The sequence below is a fragment of the Labrus mixtus genome, chromosome 22, assembly GCF_963584025.1.
Source record: "Labrus mixtus chromosome 22, fLabMix1.1, whole genome shotgun sequence".
Classification (NCBI taxonomy): Eukaryota; Metazoa; Chordata; class Actinopteri; order Labriformes; family Labridae; genus Labrus; species Labrus mixtus.
The window spans coordinates 13,087,236-13,104,007 of record NC_083633.1 but is presented as its reverse complement, the minus strand read 5'-3'; the positions used below and the strand labels follow the sequence as shown (position 1 = coordinate 13,104,007).

Sequence of the window (16,772 nt, the reverse complement as noted above, 5' to 3'; positions counted from 1 at the left end):
CCTTGTTTGTCTGGCATGCTAATGTTTGCAGTTTATGTTAGAGCAGAAACAGATTTTAATAGTCAGTCTTAATAATTCTCTACACTTTTGCTTAAGTGTGTGTTTTTAAATCTGAAACCTATAATAGCTAACTGTACAGTAGAAATACTGGAAAATCTGGAAAAAATGCTAGGCTACTCTTATTGGAACTAAGCTAGGAAGCCTAGCAAGTCGACTATTTTCAGCTCAAGTTAGAGTTGTAGTCATTCTTTCCCCTTCACTTGAGTGTTTTTGGATTTAAAAGAAGATAAGACATTTGTCAAACTTTTAACTTAGCATTGCTCCTTTTAGAGCCCCCGGCAAAAAAGTTGTAGCAGAGTGAGAAACCCTATGTTTTTGACAGTTCTTCAACGTCTAGACATGGTTGCTAAACTAGGCTGAATTGGGTTTAGCGAATGGTCAAACCGAGGTGAGCCTTCACCATATTTTATTAAGTTTTAGATCTAGTGTTCCAGTCTGAGTGTTTCATATTCAGAGATTTAAAGGGGGGCTTTAATTATTAAGAGCTTAGTCTACTTTTATTTTTGCGTAAACAGTTTCATCAGCATGAATTTGTTAATTCCAAGTGAAATTTTCTTACATTTGAAAGGGTAATATCTGTGTGCATGCTCGCCCACATGTTATAAAAGTGATCCAGGGAGATTGGATGGTGGGTTGCCCGTCTTCTTCCATTTAATGAGTGAGTGAGTAGGCTAATACACGACTCATCTCAGTAAGCACTGAAACACTGAAGTGTTTTCATAATAGATCAGGGATCAATCTTTGTTCAATGTTTGTCGAGAAAGATTTTTTTTTTTTTACTGCATGGGCAAGAGAATGTCTTTTTGAAAGTTGTTTTAAAAATGAAATAAAAATCAAATCGACCATTAAAAATTCATGTCAAAAATGAAGGTAAATAAGTAGGCCTATTATTTATTTAGAGTTAAATTCCCAAAAGCCCATCAGAGCTGGGTGGGTGTGTTTTGATTAGATTGCATTAAAACCCTCCAACTTTCATAAGATGTTGATTCAGATATTGCTTCTATTTTGATTGAGCAACCAAAGAATGTGACGGCAATTTGACCCAGTCCATCCGAAGTTGGTACTGAAATCCACATCTGTTTGAATATGGCAAGGCATTTTTATATTCATATAAGGGGCCGTCACTTACATTAGCACAATGATTAAGAAAGTTGGTTTTTTTAGCCGCATTTCATAAAAGGAAAGAGTTGTGATACTCCCCCCTCTCGTTCCTGAGAGATCTCAGAAATCTAGAGTTTCTTCATTTGACAGAAAAAGCTTTTTCAACTCTTTCATTTCACTTCCACGCCTCTATTACAAACTTCCTGAAAACGCAGCCAACATATAACTGTGGCTGTCAAACGGGAGCTGACAACCTGCACTTTGATCATAACCACTGTGCAGTGAAGTACAAGAAATAAAATACAGTAGGAGATGTAGTGTGTGACACTTAACGATGTCATATCGCCTCTGTATGCTGAATAAATTAACACAGCAGTGTCAGAATGTATTGCACTGATAAAATTAGATCTAAAAGAAGAATCTTTTTTTGGTGAATGAGGTTTTTTTTGCTAGAGCAATGTTTATGACGTATTACATGACAAATGGATTTGCTATAAGCTCTTTTCCTTTGCATTTCTTTCTGTCTTCAGGTACGTTGATGATGAACAACGTGCCAGTTCCTGCACATTACTGTTAATTTACAAGATCAGCTTGAAAGTGTGAGCTGTTAATTGATACATTAACCCTAAATACAACAAAGTCAAGTAAGTTTAAACACATTTAAGGTGCGAATCACAAAGCTGTAATAAACCGACTGCAGCAAGTAGCAGTGGAATCAATACTTTGACTTTTTCAGGTATATAAAAAAACAGAAGTCGCAGGAATTTTTCCTGACAAAGTTCCTGACATGTAGCAAATAGAGTCTCTGTCATGTAATCCTTGATGTATTTGAACTGCGTTGCTTATTAGAGTCAAATCCAAACAAGAGATCCGTGCACTGGGGAAAACGCCTGAGGATATTTTCAAATATAGGAAAACTGAAGGGAGCCATATACAGAAGAAAAAACTGTTATTTCCCCCTGATGGGCCACGTAATAGGCAATTAGCATGTGAAATCATTGGGGTAGGGGGACGCCTCAATTGTTTGTTCCGCTCGCATCGAGGCAGAGCAGCAGCTGAATTGTTTCTTCGGGCATTGTTGTTCTTGAACGCTGCTTTTTCTCTGTGTGTCTCTGTTAGGCGCTCATAAAAAGCTGCTTCTGCCATGAGGTATAAAAATAGCACCGGGATTCATATGAGCAAGAAGACGACTATAAGACGCTGGGAAATAAGTGCAAGAGAAGACAAAGGGAAATGACATTCTAGAGCAGGCTTCATGTACCTACTGTAACACACTTCACACTGCAGCGCTGTATGGTTCACTTACTGTAAGGAGGAAGCGCCTGTCTTACCAGATATTCAAATCTTGGTTCTTGATTTTTGACAGAGAATTCTTCCTCTAAAGAAAAAACCCCGTTCATAGAAAGTCATGGTTTACTTTTTTGACCAACATTCAGGAAATATTTAGTTGAATTTATCTACAAACTTCCAATATAAAGGTTCTTTTATACAACTTTGCAAACTGGTTCATGGTTATTTGTAAGCAGCTGTAAGATCCTGTGCATGGCTAGCATCTAAGCAGCCATTACTTGACAAAATTAGCTTACTAACAACCAAAGTCATTATTAAGAAAAGACAATTTGAGGCATACCTGATCATAGTTTGGTTTAGTTGTAGGTGTTTAGTGTTTCTTTTGGAAATGTTAGCATACTTTCACGCTCAATCAAGATATGTTAGCATTTAGCTTAAAGCGCCGGAGTGGCTAATTGCAGCCTCAGAGAGTAGCTAGCATGACTATTTAATTTAATTTGTTTGAAAGTACAAATTCAAAAACATTACTATGAGTAGACATTACATTTAGTAATTATTAGCACTGGCATGACTTGTGTATTTTCCAGATATTGTATCATTTTGTACTTTGGTAAAATTAGCTCTGTATCATTTAATAAGGCCCTAAAGTGGAATTGGACTTGGAACTATAGACTTGCCTCAAAAACAATGACTTCATTTCACCTCTAAAGACACTGCCTAATCATGAGGGCAAACATATACCACAAAAGTGGCCCATTATATTAGTATAGAAACATATTTTTTAGTAAGGGATATTATCAAACCAGATTCTTCAATGACATTCTGTGACATTGAATGATATTGCCAATGTCAGTCTTGTTCCAGCCTTGGTGTGCTGCCCATGAGTACTGAGCTGTGTGTACACTTGCAGTGTGTCAACCATAAATCTGCAATGCAATTTCCACTACTAGCGTCTCTCTCTCTCTCTCTCTTTCTTTCTAGCTTTCGCTGTCTCTCCGTCCTTTTTACCCACATCCCGGGGCAGCGTCTTTTGAAGTGATTCAATTTGAAATCCCGTCTTGCATATTTCACAAGCCCAACCTGTTTTTATACCCTGTGCTCTATGTTGCCGGAGAGATGTTTCATCGACAATGCATGGGAGCGCCTGTGGTTATACAGCTCTGTGTGTATATATACTTGCATACTGTAAGTGCTGGCAGTTTGTTCCTAAATCCTTAGGGGCAACTTTTCTTGTCCAATCTCAAAATTCAACACGTTAAATTTAAGCCTAACATTTTACAACAGGAGGCACAAAAATTGTGTCAGCTATGCCTTTTTTTAAAAACTAACCTCTCCCTGCATACCCTGTTATACCGATCACAAGGCCTCCGTAAAAGAACTGAGAACCTGCAAAGCCAAAGGCTGATTCTGGGCTTTTCAAAGACATAAACTAGCACACATTGATCTCTCTTCAGTCAACTCTCAGTGCTCATAACTTATGGATTAGATATAAAAATACTGTATTACAAACTGCTTCTCTTCTGTGCCAGGTTTCTTTTGGTTTCTCCGCCTCTTCTTTGCTAAAAAAAAAAAAAGGTGCTATTTATGAGCTATAGTGTCCCACCCAAGTGAGCACAGTATTGATTGGCATTTCCATAACCAATCCATCACTTACAGATTGATCAGGGGAGCAAAGCAGAAGGCACAGAGAGGTTACCGCCTACCATGCATCACTGCATGTCCAGTCAAGGTGAATCAAAAAGTTGTGTCGTGTAGCAAAATGTTCCACATGCATATTTCAGGGGTATCTTTCTATTTAAATACATCTTTATTGTGTATGGTTTGTACAATTTAGGCAGCTTTCAACTACTGTTCTCAAAGGGAAAATCCATTTTAGGATTATTTCAAAGTGACCTCTCCCCTAGCATGCTATACGTCCCACACAAGTGCAGAGGCTTTGACTTTCGCTCCACAGGGAGAAAAAAAGAAAAAAAGAAAGAAGCACAGATACTGCTAAGCATGTGACTCATCCTCTGCCTATCACATGATTTATGTATGCCATAGCTGTATTTGATAACCTCTACACTAAGAGCTCAGTCAAAGTGGCCAAGACTGTGCTGCAGGCCCTCCGGTCGATTACACAATATGCAGAAAGCACATTTCATCCCATCTGGACTGTATTGTCTGCTTGGAAAAAAAAGAAGAGGGACGAATGTGGGTAGATGATGTATGTTTGACCTTGACCAAGTCGAAGAAAAGACATATGGCTACTGTTGATGCGAGGAGACCCAGATGAATGCATCTGAAACCAACCAGAGACTCAAGGCTACTGTTTAATATATGTGTGAGGCTTTTATTCTCACTAAAGGCCCTGTCCTCTTTTACCACACTGTCAAAACACCAAGTGTGCAATATCTCAACAACCATTGGATGGATTGCTTTTAAATTCTGCACAGACATTTCCAGAGATGAAGCCTACCAATTGCTGCTTATTTTACTCCTCCTGTAGCGCCACCATGAGGTTGTGTTTTAATTAAAATATCACATCATCGATTGGATGGATTTCCATGAATGCCAACATTCATTTTGTTCTGTAATAAAAGCTTTTCAAAGGTCTCAGGAATACTGGAATATGTCATTTCAGGACAATATTGAGCTTGTCAACATAGCCAAGCCCCCTGTTCTTTAGATATATTTTTGTACAGTTATCATAATGAAACTTGGTTTTTATCAAATTGTGAGATCATTTGGTTTAATAAGGCTTCCATTTGAGTATTTTCTGAGTCTGAGCTTCTTCCCCCTCATACTCTGCCTCATCTCTTTACCCCTAATGCAACATAAAATAAATAAAAGTCAATGTCCAATCCTGAACTTCTGTGAATACATGCTCAAAGAGAGGTTAACAAGTGGTTAGGTCATAGATTAATGTAGAGAAGAAGACATTCATTAATGTAGCATTTTTGATTGCTCAGTGTAACTCAACTTGACCTCATGATTAGAGAAACCAGAGGCTTTCTGATGCTAATGTAGAGCTGACATTGTGCATGTTAATGGCTTCTGTTTTTTTCTACTTCATCGGGATGAGTGCATCTTAAATGAAGCGGAATGGAAATGATTTGCAGTCTGCATTGAAATGGTGCAAAGCTGAACTTTTGTCACTGTCAGGTCCGGACGTTTTTTTTTTTGTTGAATCTGTGTTTTTCCTGCCGCTTAAAAATCCATCAGTGTGACATCAAAGTGAATCAGCTGGAACACAGAATGCATTTTGTTCTTGGACTTAGATTTATGCCTTGTTAAGGAAATAATGCATCATTATAACGTGTTAGAAGTAATGCTTTCACTCTTTAAATGCTAAAAGTCAGTCACTGTCATGTTTTTCCTGCTTGGAGGGACTTAATGAATTTTAAATACATTCCGTAGATGCATTCAGCAAATATATCCCAGACATTACCCTCTTTATCTTTTAAAAGTAAATAAGGAATGTGCTTATTTATGCAGGATCTTGTGCTATTGTCTGCACTTGGGTTCTTCCTGATCAAGTGATTTTTTTCTCTATGAGAGTCTTAAATGTGCTACGTATAGGCAAGATAAGGCAAGTTTATTTATAGAGCTTTTTAAAGTGCTTCATGAAGTTAAAAAAATAACATTTATGAGCTTAAGAGCATTAAAATACATCACATTGGGCAAAAAAGCACATTATTTATAATAATCAAAATATTTGATGATCCAAAAGAAAAAAGAAAGATGACATTCCTCAAGAATAAGAAACTAAAATACAAAATATTAACATTTCCTCAAATTGGGAAGTTATCTGCACATGCACTTACCCTCCTCATAGTGCTCTTAGGTCACTGAATAGTCTTACATTTCTGATGGACACATATTCCCCAACAGGTCTCGCCTAATTGAAATGGATTCGGTTTAACGGTCAACCCGAGCTTGTCCTCCCCAGGAATTGGGCTCACAGTGTTGCTCTGTCTGTGTCAAGCAAAGCTCTAAGCTACCCCTAAAACCCCACTGGGGTTGGGACAGTCTTTGCACCTTAACACTGGGTCAGAGGCGACGTAGGTAGGGAGAGGAAACTGAGTATGGTTGACATTGCAAATTCTGCATTTTCTTAAGTAAAATACCTTCTGGTTGACTGAAAATAGCTCACTACAAAATAAGTTCTCAATATAGAATACAATAAAATTCATATCTACGACTGAAAGAAAAGTAGTCCTTTGAGCTAGAACTGTTATCATCAGGCAGCTTCTTTAGGGATCTCATTTGCTTTGACTTGTGCTGATGTGGTTTTTCCTCCCATAATGCCCTCTTCAGCAACTCTTTGGCTGCGGTCCACCAGAGGATAGACCCTTTGAACCCCCACTGGTCACACCAGCCGATATATCTCATCGTTGTTTCTCTGCGGTGATGATGCAGCACAAAAGCTCTGTGATCAAGGTTAATGAAAGTCTGAGCTGCCCAGAGCTACCAAGTTCATGGTGAAGACATAATCAGTGGTACTCCTGCATAAAAGATGGTGGGCTTCCTGTCAGAAGTCATCATCCTGACACACTGGAAACAGATGCTATGAGGCTGCAGTCAGCACTGGGAATTTTAGCGGTATTTTACTCTCCTTCCCAATGGAACCATTTGCCCTGGCTGTTAAATATATTTTAAGCTTTATATAACCAGTAACCATCATGGCTGACAGCTGAGGTCCAAACATAGATAACGATATTACACTGTAGTAATCGTGCATTTCTTCCAGAATTTTGGGTTAAAACACCAACTTTTTCTTGGATTATATTAACAAGAGTGACATGAAAAGATCATTATTGTAAAGCTTTTGAAAAGGATCGGAGATTGTGCAGGATTGTGTCTTAATTAATTCAGGTACCTTATGCTTTGAAGGTCTTTTAAGTTGTTGCAACACACACCAAGGACAGACAGAACCTGTCGTCGATGTCAGACTACAGTAGCAGCCTGTTAGCATTCACAGCAGAGTGAGAAGAGAGACGTCTGCATGAGGTGTAATAATTATATTCCGGTCTGAATTGGCGGAGGCCGGAGCGCTCATCCGTCTTCAAAAACTGACGCACGAAAAGATGAGAGGCAAAGAGAGCGAGAGAGAGAGAAAGAGAGGCAGCGTTCCAGGGCTCGTCTACGCCTCGTCAGTCACCATGACACCTGGAACCGCTCAATCTCCTTACCTGGTGGAGGACAGAGTGGCAGGACGACTTTGGCGAGTGTGCGTATGTGTGTGTGTGTGTGTGTGTGTACAGAGAGGATGACGGGAAGTTTGACAAAAAAAGATGAAAGGGAAAAAGGTTGAGAAAGGTGTAAATATAGAGAAAGTGAGTGACAGACTAAGAAGTTAGAGTTTTTAAGAGTTGTTTTGAGCTGATGCACCCTAACTTTACATAAACATAGAAAACCAGCAGATGCACTATTCACTATTATTCACTATTTTTTTGGTTGCCTTAGCAGGGTTGAACTCAAATCAAGCAAAACGTAACCTTTCGGTTGCCATATCATCTCTATGGCTTACCAGAAAAAGTGCTTCTGCAAAATTCAAAGTAGAAAAAATGATTCACAACAATGGGTAAAAAAAAAACATTGCATGCAGGGACGGTAGGCCGTACCTGATGTCCCTCCTCCTAAAGGAAGTCTTCTGTTTTACCGCGCAGGTCTATTTTTTGCACAGGAAAAAAGCTCACCTGCAGCCGAGTGTGAAAGCAGCAGACTTCATCTCTCTATTCATTATTCATCACTCATACAGGCTCTATTTTAGAAGCTGCAGACCCAGCTATATCCTCGCTAAAGATACTTTCTCCTCCAACTTATGTGCTGCCATTTGTGAAGAAAAGGAAATGCGAGTTACCTGTGCAAGAAAGGAAAGCTGATACATAGACAGAAAACTTTTACTATTATACTTATTTCAACACGACTGCGTCTTTCAGCAATGCATACATTAGATGTGTCCCTGCAACTTCTTCAAAAACACAGATTTCAGCTGTTTACACTAAAAGTTTGTTGTCTCTCTGAAGTCTCCACTCTCTCATGGGAACATCCTGCAGATTTTCTTTTGCAGCACTCTGCATATGGCAGCCAGCATGTCCTGATTATATGCTCACTGACTCAGCTCTTATCACCATATCCAATAAGAGGGAAAAATAAACTCTTATCTTAATATGGGAAATAACACGGCAAGCTGTTATCTCAACCACTGTTAACTAGTGTGAAAAAAAAAAAACCTGGTTTGAATTCAAAATGATCTTCCAGGAAAGTCTATTGGTACACACCAAGTTGGCTTAATGAATGATGGCATTGTGATTGTGATTTATTTCTCTTTCTAAATCATACAAGCAGGATTAACCTTTTCAGAAAGCAATGCGTCTTTGAGCACATATCGGCAAGCAAGTGCAGCAAACAATCTCCTCTTAAACATCGTCTCTCAACACCAATGCCATTGTTGCTTCTCAAGTTGCTCGTCAGTCAGCACTCACAGAAATGCAAGTCATGACCGAAAGTTCTTTTCCCCCAAACTGTTAGCTTCAACAGAAAACCCTGAAATGCTTCCCATTGTTTCCAGAGACATAACGCCTCATCAGCCGAGAGGTACAGCGATTGGCCTAAGCTGTACATTTTGGATTTAGTGCATAGCCTGTACAAAACACTAGGCGATTATGTACTAACGCAAGAAAAGCAAACAGAGAGACAGAGAAGAAAGAGGAGAGTAAGACAAGGGTGAAGTCAGTTTTCATTAACACGTCTCAAGTCACACTGACACAGATTCCCTCCTCCCCTCTGTGTTTCATGTTGCACCTCTTGTTAATACGCCATGAAAAGTCAAGTCCCACACTTACATTCATAAATGCACCAGTTCACACATAGCACACAAAGTTTAAATTGTGTAGAGACATTTGTATTGGCTGCATGATTGTCCCCCATGTATGTGTATGTGTGTATGTGTGTGTTGGGTGTGTGTCACTATCGACTGTCAACTTTCCTTGTTTTTTTCTCACATTTTCTCTTCTGAAGATTTTACTGAAATAAATTATCGCTTTTAACTTTTTTTTTTTTTTTTTTTTTTTTTACTTTTGTGTGCTCTGATTCTTGTCAGCTGTTCTGTGCTGTGTATTTTTTTCTGCGTTTTATTGTCTGGCAGTGTCTAGACAGACAAGAGAAGCAGACAGAACAGAGCAGCTAGACAGATGATGAGTGAAATCAGACAAAGACAAAAAAAAAAAAAAATGAAGGTTCAACTTCTTACCACTAAAGCAGGCAGCCTGGAGAAGAGATTCAGAGGTCACCACGGAAGCAGCAGCAACCTCACTCTGCGTTTTCTCCTCCTTTCTGCAGCGATGACCCTTCTCCAGAACCATCTTTGGGGGATGAAGGGAAGGGTGGAGAGGGGGAGCTGCAGAGTGAGGTCGAGGCACAACCACAACCACAGCCAGAGCAACAGCCGCAAGAGACTCAACCACAGCCTCAACCGCCACGGCCAGAAATTGAGCCACAACCTCAGCAACAGTCTGAAACCAAACCTGAGCCACAACCTGAACCAAAAACCCAACCTGCAACTGAGCCCAATCCAGAGCCAGAGTCAGAGCCAGAGCAAGATCCAGAGCCGGAACCAGAGCCTGAACCCCAGCCAAAAGTTGAAATTCCGAGTGAGGAAGCAGCACAGGACTCCCCTAAGTCCCCTTCACCTTGCAGAGAGGACCAGACAGTGGCGGAGCAAGAGAACCAAAATTCGGAAGAAGTTGTGGAGTCAAATAGAAAGCAAGATGGAGATGAGGCTCAGGTTGTTGCAGCACAGGAAGAAGAAGAGGAGGAAGGGGGAGGAGCTAAAGGAGGTGGGGCAGGGAGGCGAGCCAGCCTGCACCACACGGCCTCGCCTTTGAGGGTGCAACGCAACGGGGCCGGCTCGCATGCAGCCACCTCCGACTATGAGCTCTCTCTTGACCTCAAAAATAAGCAGGTAGGGTTGTTCTGGGGATTGGGGAGGGGATGACGGGAGTGGGAGTAATTGTTTGTGTGTTTTGTACGTCTAATGGTCTGACGTGTTTTCTGTCTGAGGAGGTGGAGGGCTTTTGGTTTGAGGGAAAAGCTGTTGTTGGATGAGATTTTTATTTTTGTGTGTTTTTCATGTTAATCCATTGGCTCCTCTGGACTTCCAAACTGTATCAACTAATGATGAGACTCCTTCTCTTCATTATCATAGATCATTGTCATCGCCATGTCATCGTTTCATCAACTTCCTCACATGGTTTTGTCTTTCATCGGATTTGGATTGTTAAAGTATGTGATCTAACAATTTATTCCCAGGTATTTCACTGTTTTGTGTAATTGCCCGAGAGTAGAACAACTCTTGTATGTTCATTTTCTAGGTTTTAAACACTGTATAGTGGCAACGATGCATAAATACACATTCAACACACAAACAAGCTCTACTTGTATCTGCATGGAAGAAAAGCTTTCCAATTTGTCTGTCCTTTGCTGCTTTCTGAGATACTATGGATGATGAAAATCCCCTATTTCCATGGAGAAAAAGCATGTGACCGTTATCTGTTCCCAATTTATTGCAGCCAGTTAAGCCAATTTTGTCCAAAACTGATATGTCAATGAACTGTGACTGTATTCGAATGTGCATTACCATGTTGTCATGTTTGTGTTCTTATCATGCTGTTCATCAGGAGATGGAAAATCATTACATAATCATCTCCATTTCAACAACCATGATACCCCCACCATGTGTTTCCATTGTCATCCATCTAACTGGCATTCCTCATCCATGGATCCTCAAGCAGGTAAGGCAGCAGAGTTTGGGTCTAACTTGATGGGCTCAATTTGTACTCCTGACCTAACTTGTACAACTTCAGTGCAACATTACAGTCCATTGATGCAATATTTAGTTAACTCTTAACAAGCAGAACCACAAAGCTGTTGTATAATGTCTTCTCTGCTTTGAACAGGAGATTGAAAAATGCAGGATCCCGTGTTTAATGGAGCTTATCTACTAAAATTCAGGAAGTCTCAGCCTCTTCTATTTAATTTAGACCATTGTTTTTATCAGTCTCTGGTGAGTCCTCAAATTTTCTGGAAGTGAAGTTCAGTACGTTATGGGTAGTACCTTATTTTGTCATTCTTTGTTTTTTTTTAAACCAGAATTGCAGAGCTTTTCCTGATTACAGATTCGTAGTTGAATAGCTTTGCAGTAATTGTCAGTTTTCTAACATTAGCCATTTTAACACAGCTGATAAACAAAGCTTACTTTGTGTTTTTTTTTTTTTTACACTGAACCAAACAACACAGTCCATTACTTTCCCAGTGTATGATTTTACTTTGCGCTCTGGCTTCGGTAGAAAAAGAAGTTAGAAGGTACACTAATGTATCATCATCATACAGGCGCACATACAGCTCTGATCTGTCTTTCACTGCCACTGAATAACATATCCTCCTTTTCTTGTTTCATACTTTTTATACAGAGATGAATGCTTGGTAAAATGGGGCTATGTTATATTCAACTTTAGGACTCTTTTTTTGGACGAAGTTTGGAACATCTGCTTCTAACCAGGAAAGCTATATGGGCATTTATGCTCTTTTTCAACATTAAATTGAATATTTTTAACCAGATTGTCAATGATGGAACATTTTAAATTAATCAAATGCAGTCTTAAAATAACAATTGATTGGCATGCATGTTTTTGTGTCCAGTTTCTAACATTTATCGATTAATTGATTCCTTACATGACACAAGGGATGTAAGTCGGCAAAGTTTAAGTCTTGATTTCGTACACTGTCATTTGTAGTGTTGTTTGGCACATTTGACCGCATTTGAGCAATAACCAGGAGCAATTGGTTAATGTAGTTATCTGGTGTTAAGTGTTTCTCAGTCGCAGGGCACCCTCCATGATCTGTGTAAATGACTCTGTTCTGAGGTGACACTGTCACTTTAGTTTTGATTTTTTTTGGTTCTTGCTTAATATTTGTCTAAACTCAGTGAACGAGAATAATTTCACAAAATTAAAAGATAAGCTTCTGCTGCATAAATGGAGGATGTTTGCTAAAAATCCATCTTCTTAAGAAACCTGCCACTTAAGTGTATGTATTTGAGAAAGAATGTTGCTTTATTTAACTCCCTGTCAGCTCCATTCTCAATCAGTTTGACATAATTTCCTCACTCATTGCTTCCCTATTGGAGACTAAAGGGTCTTTTAACCTAAGCTCTTTACCCACATCTCCCTCTCACATTGGTGTCACTCTTTCAATCTCACATCTAAAAGTCCCATCCTCCACTATCTCCCTGTCAACAATGCTGGAGATACACGATCAGCTACATTGATCTTCTGTCTGTATGACTGGGGGTGCAAGGGCTTGATGCAGCTACTGATCAATGTCAGGGTAATTGGATCTGCAGTGGGGCAATGCCTTGATTGCTGGGGCAGGCTCATGATGAAGTATTTCAGCATTAAGTCAGTTCAACCTCTACTACAATAATTAATTTTAGAATCTCACCTATGCCATACTGTATGTTACAATTTGGCAGTTTAAGTACATTTTATTATAGGAGGAGTAACAATCTAAATAAAGACTTTGAAAAACACCTGGGGTCATTTTACTCTATGGCTTGGTTTGTGAAAAAAAAGGTGAATGTTCATTAGTATGACTAATGATGAAACGTAAAGTTATTCTGAGAAAGTAAAAAAAGTGGTTCCAAATTTTCTACTATCTCTGATGAGCTTTAAGTACCATTGGCGCTGAAATGTTCTTGGTTTCAATAATTGAACAATCAGTCACATATCCTACGAAGAAGAGTCAGATTTATCTGAAAAGTAGATGTCAATTCCACTCAAATAAAGATTGAATGGAAAACTTTGACAAACTCAAGGGCATATGTATAATCTCTGATCTAGAAATACAATTTAGTACTCTTTCCAAAGGAAAGTTGCTCATGTTTTCAATTATGTTACTGATGCAGCCCACAACCGGGGCTCGACAATGGAGAGTGCATTTAAAGTTCACACTGAGCAACTTCATAGTGAAAGCTGTGCTGAGATGTGTGCAAGAGATGAGAGAGAGAGAGACTTTTCGGTGAGTTCTAAGTTCAGTCAGAGGCTGAGTTGAACAACACGGTCAGTGAAGCATATTCAATTTCAAAGAGCCTTAATTTGCAAGCTGCAGAGTGCCTGCATGTAAATCTCTAGAAAATCCAGACGAGTTGTCAATCTGTACTCACATGTATATTGTCCTTTGTTGTGAATTGACAGGAGCAAATATGCATAAGTAGAAAAGAAGTTACATTGAAGTTAAATAACAAAAACATTTGAAGATTATTTTCAGTTCTAAATCTCAATCAGAAGCTGAGCTGTACAACATGGTCCTTACAGCTAGCTAACATCTGTTGCAAGCTAGCTAGCTCCCAAACGTACAAACATTGGTGGTTTAAAACAGAATAGGCACTAATTGTCAAATTTGAGCAAATAAAATAAAATGGTATTGTGTGAATAAAACTGGATCCATTTTTGATTAACTGTTGTTTTACAGCTTTAACTTAATGCCATATTAATGCTACACAATGGGCACTGAAAGGTTAGCAACACATTTGATAACATTTAAGTTACCATTAAAACAGTTAATTTAGCCAATTAGCCAATTTCTAGCTTGCATTACCTTGAACAGGCCATTTTTTAATTTCCGTATTTATTGAATCAGCTAACAATACCAACTTGTGGTGTTAGCTAGCAATCTGTTAGATATTAATAATCCAAACAAACCAACAGCTATCACCCAAAAAGGGCTTATTAGCCAGTAATTGTATTGGTTTAACTTTTTATGAGGCTCGATGTCCCTCCAGATTTTAATTATTAAGTATTATTAATGTTACAATTAACAACAACTGGATTTTAAAATAACTGCCATTTCAGATTACAGTAGCGGAATTTCATCCTTCTGTTGTTGTCTCAAATTATTTTAAAAAATGCATTTTATCTAAGTTAATTAAAAATACTCACAAATCATTTAAAAATGCAATTAAATGCATTAAAATGCAAATTGACTTAAAAAATGGTTCATAAAAACATGAGAGCTCTTGGCAAAGTAAGTAATACAGGGTCGGTCTTTGCTTAGTGTGAATCCTTTTGTTTGGGAGGAGATAAAGTGATACGTGATGAATCCTGACTTTAAACAACTGCTCTGTAATTGCTGCTAATCTCTGCTTGAGTAATTATGGTGCCCATGAATCAAAAGTCATCCATATCCATAAAGTTAAACATTAAACAGTAAAAGTCAAATTTTATGGCTTGTTTCCACCCATTACACTTAAATTTGCAAATGACATGCAAGGAATATTAAAAAAGCATATGTCTTAGTAAATAACGTTTCACATCAATTAAGTCAATATGTTTCAAACAGCTGATTCAAGAAAATGTAACTGCTGAGAACAATGTAAATGTGTTAATTCTGTGCTAATGAACATAATCTTATTCTATGTTTTGTTTTATTAGCTGCGTCAGACTTGGTCTTTTAGGAACCACTGACCTTTTCGGTGACTGACTTTGGTCTAGGATGAATCAGCTTAACAGATCAGCATCCTCCGATGACATCAAGTCTTTTATCGTGCCCCTCATTTTGTAATAAAGTCAGCGTTAGTTGTGTCCCAGTTTTGCTGTTATATAATCAGCTCATTAATCATGCAGATGTTTCTCTGCTGTAAGACAGTGTGCATGAGAATGAAAGCTAATAAACGTGGCTTTGCATTTTACCCCTGGTTTCTGCAGAATGTTAAATCTGTTAATCTGTTTTTTTATTTAAAAATATTTGTTTCCTTTCAAATTGAAAGGTAAACCACATGTATTTAGGTGTTAGTGGTTTTATGACTAATATATAAAAAAAGAGGGCTGTGTTTAATGTCTGTATGAAAGGATCAAAGAATATTCACCAAATAACGATTAAATTGGTTATTATAACCTGTTTATGTTTGACTAAGAAAGAACCAAACTGTTTCACGACAAATTGTTAATGTAAAGGAAATGTAGTATCTTCAAAACTGGTATAACTGGCTTCTACAGTGACTCACAAATGGGAGAAGGAAATAAGAAGAAGGGATAATGGGGTTCTACAACTTCACTTGCTGTAGCTCCAGTTAAGGGGCTTCCTCACTTGGATCTACTACCCAGATGTAAACAAGCACAGTGAATGGCTAGCATCCTGTAGGAGCAGCACCTTAACATAGAAAATGGAGATAAAAATGCTTGTAGGCTGTGTCAGGTTAAACTGCCATATCGACCGGAGCAATGTGTAACCGTATTCAGCACAGGCATGTGGATGTTAACTTTCAAGGAGCGAAGGCTGGCAGTGCTAGAAATGCTAACCTAGCTACATTTAGAATACCACATTACATTGTTTACCTGAGGACAAATAAAATACAATGTGTTCAATTTTCAGAGTTTTCTGGCTGCTTTCTTAAAGTTGGATTAGTCGGTTAGTCAGAATTTAAGTTTCTTTATAATCGACTAAGACATTAGTCACCTAGGGACATCCCATAAGTGCAAATGTCAAGTAAAAGATAATGTCTGTCATGTGGCTTTGCCATTGCTTATCAAGAAGATATAAGGTAGACATTTATTATTTGGTTTTCTTTAAAAAATATGTTATAATGCTTCATGTAGGACATTAATATGACACATGCGTCACTTAAAAGAAAATTCTGCCTCTTGAAATACCATAAAAATATGCTGAGTCATGAACTTTTGTTTGACCTTTAGAGACACATTTCCATTTGTAGCACAAAAAGTTCAGCCTTAAAGACATTCCTTTCCAGTGATTCTGGGTATTTATACTTTATAAGGACAGAGAAAGCAACATATTTTAAGGTGAAATATTCTCCATCATCACAGTTCTAATACATAAAGATAGTATAGTAATGTACCAATTTTACCATTAAGACCCTTTTTTTGTGGTTATTGAGCCAATCTGACCAAAAAGTATTAGATATTTTTTTTTTTTGTCTTTGATTTATACCCCCATAGCTTGTGTTACATTTTTGAGGAACTATATTTTCAGTTTTCATAGCAGTCATATCTTCAGGTACAAGCAGAAACACATACTGCAGTGCTGAACCACTTCGCTATCGCTTGTTTTTGTTCTCTCCACCCCATCTGCCCATTCAGATGGGAACATGAGGTCGCTATGACGCTGAACTGCCCATCAAAGTCGATAAAAGAAAACTATGGCAGAACATAGCAGTGCCATCACCGTTCACCACTGCGTCTCCGAAATAATCTCTCTCTATCAGCGCTTAGTGAAGTGATCAGAGGTAGAACTGACAGTCAGCTAATGGAGGGGATTTTCAG

At 38.5% G+C, this 16,772-nt stretch overlaps 1 protein-coding gene across 1 annotated transcript in view; it reads left to right on the top strand.

Annotated features, from left to right (window-relative positions):
- The window catches only part of LOC132956251 (IQ motif and SEC7 domain-containing protein 3-like), a 91,738-nt gene that overhangs the window by 33,064 nt on the left and 41,902 nt on the right, over nt 1-16,772 (top strand). The window contains 1 exon segment of the mRNA XM_061029573.1: nt 9,778-10,399. Coding sequence (XP_060885556.1) covers nt 9,778-10,399 — 622 coding nt within the window.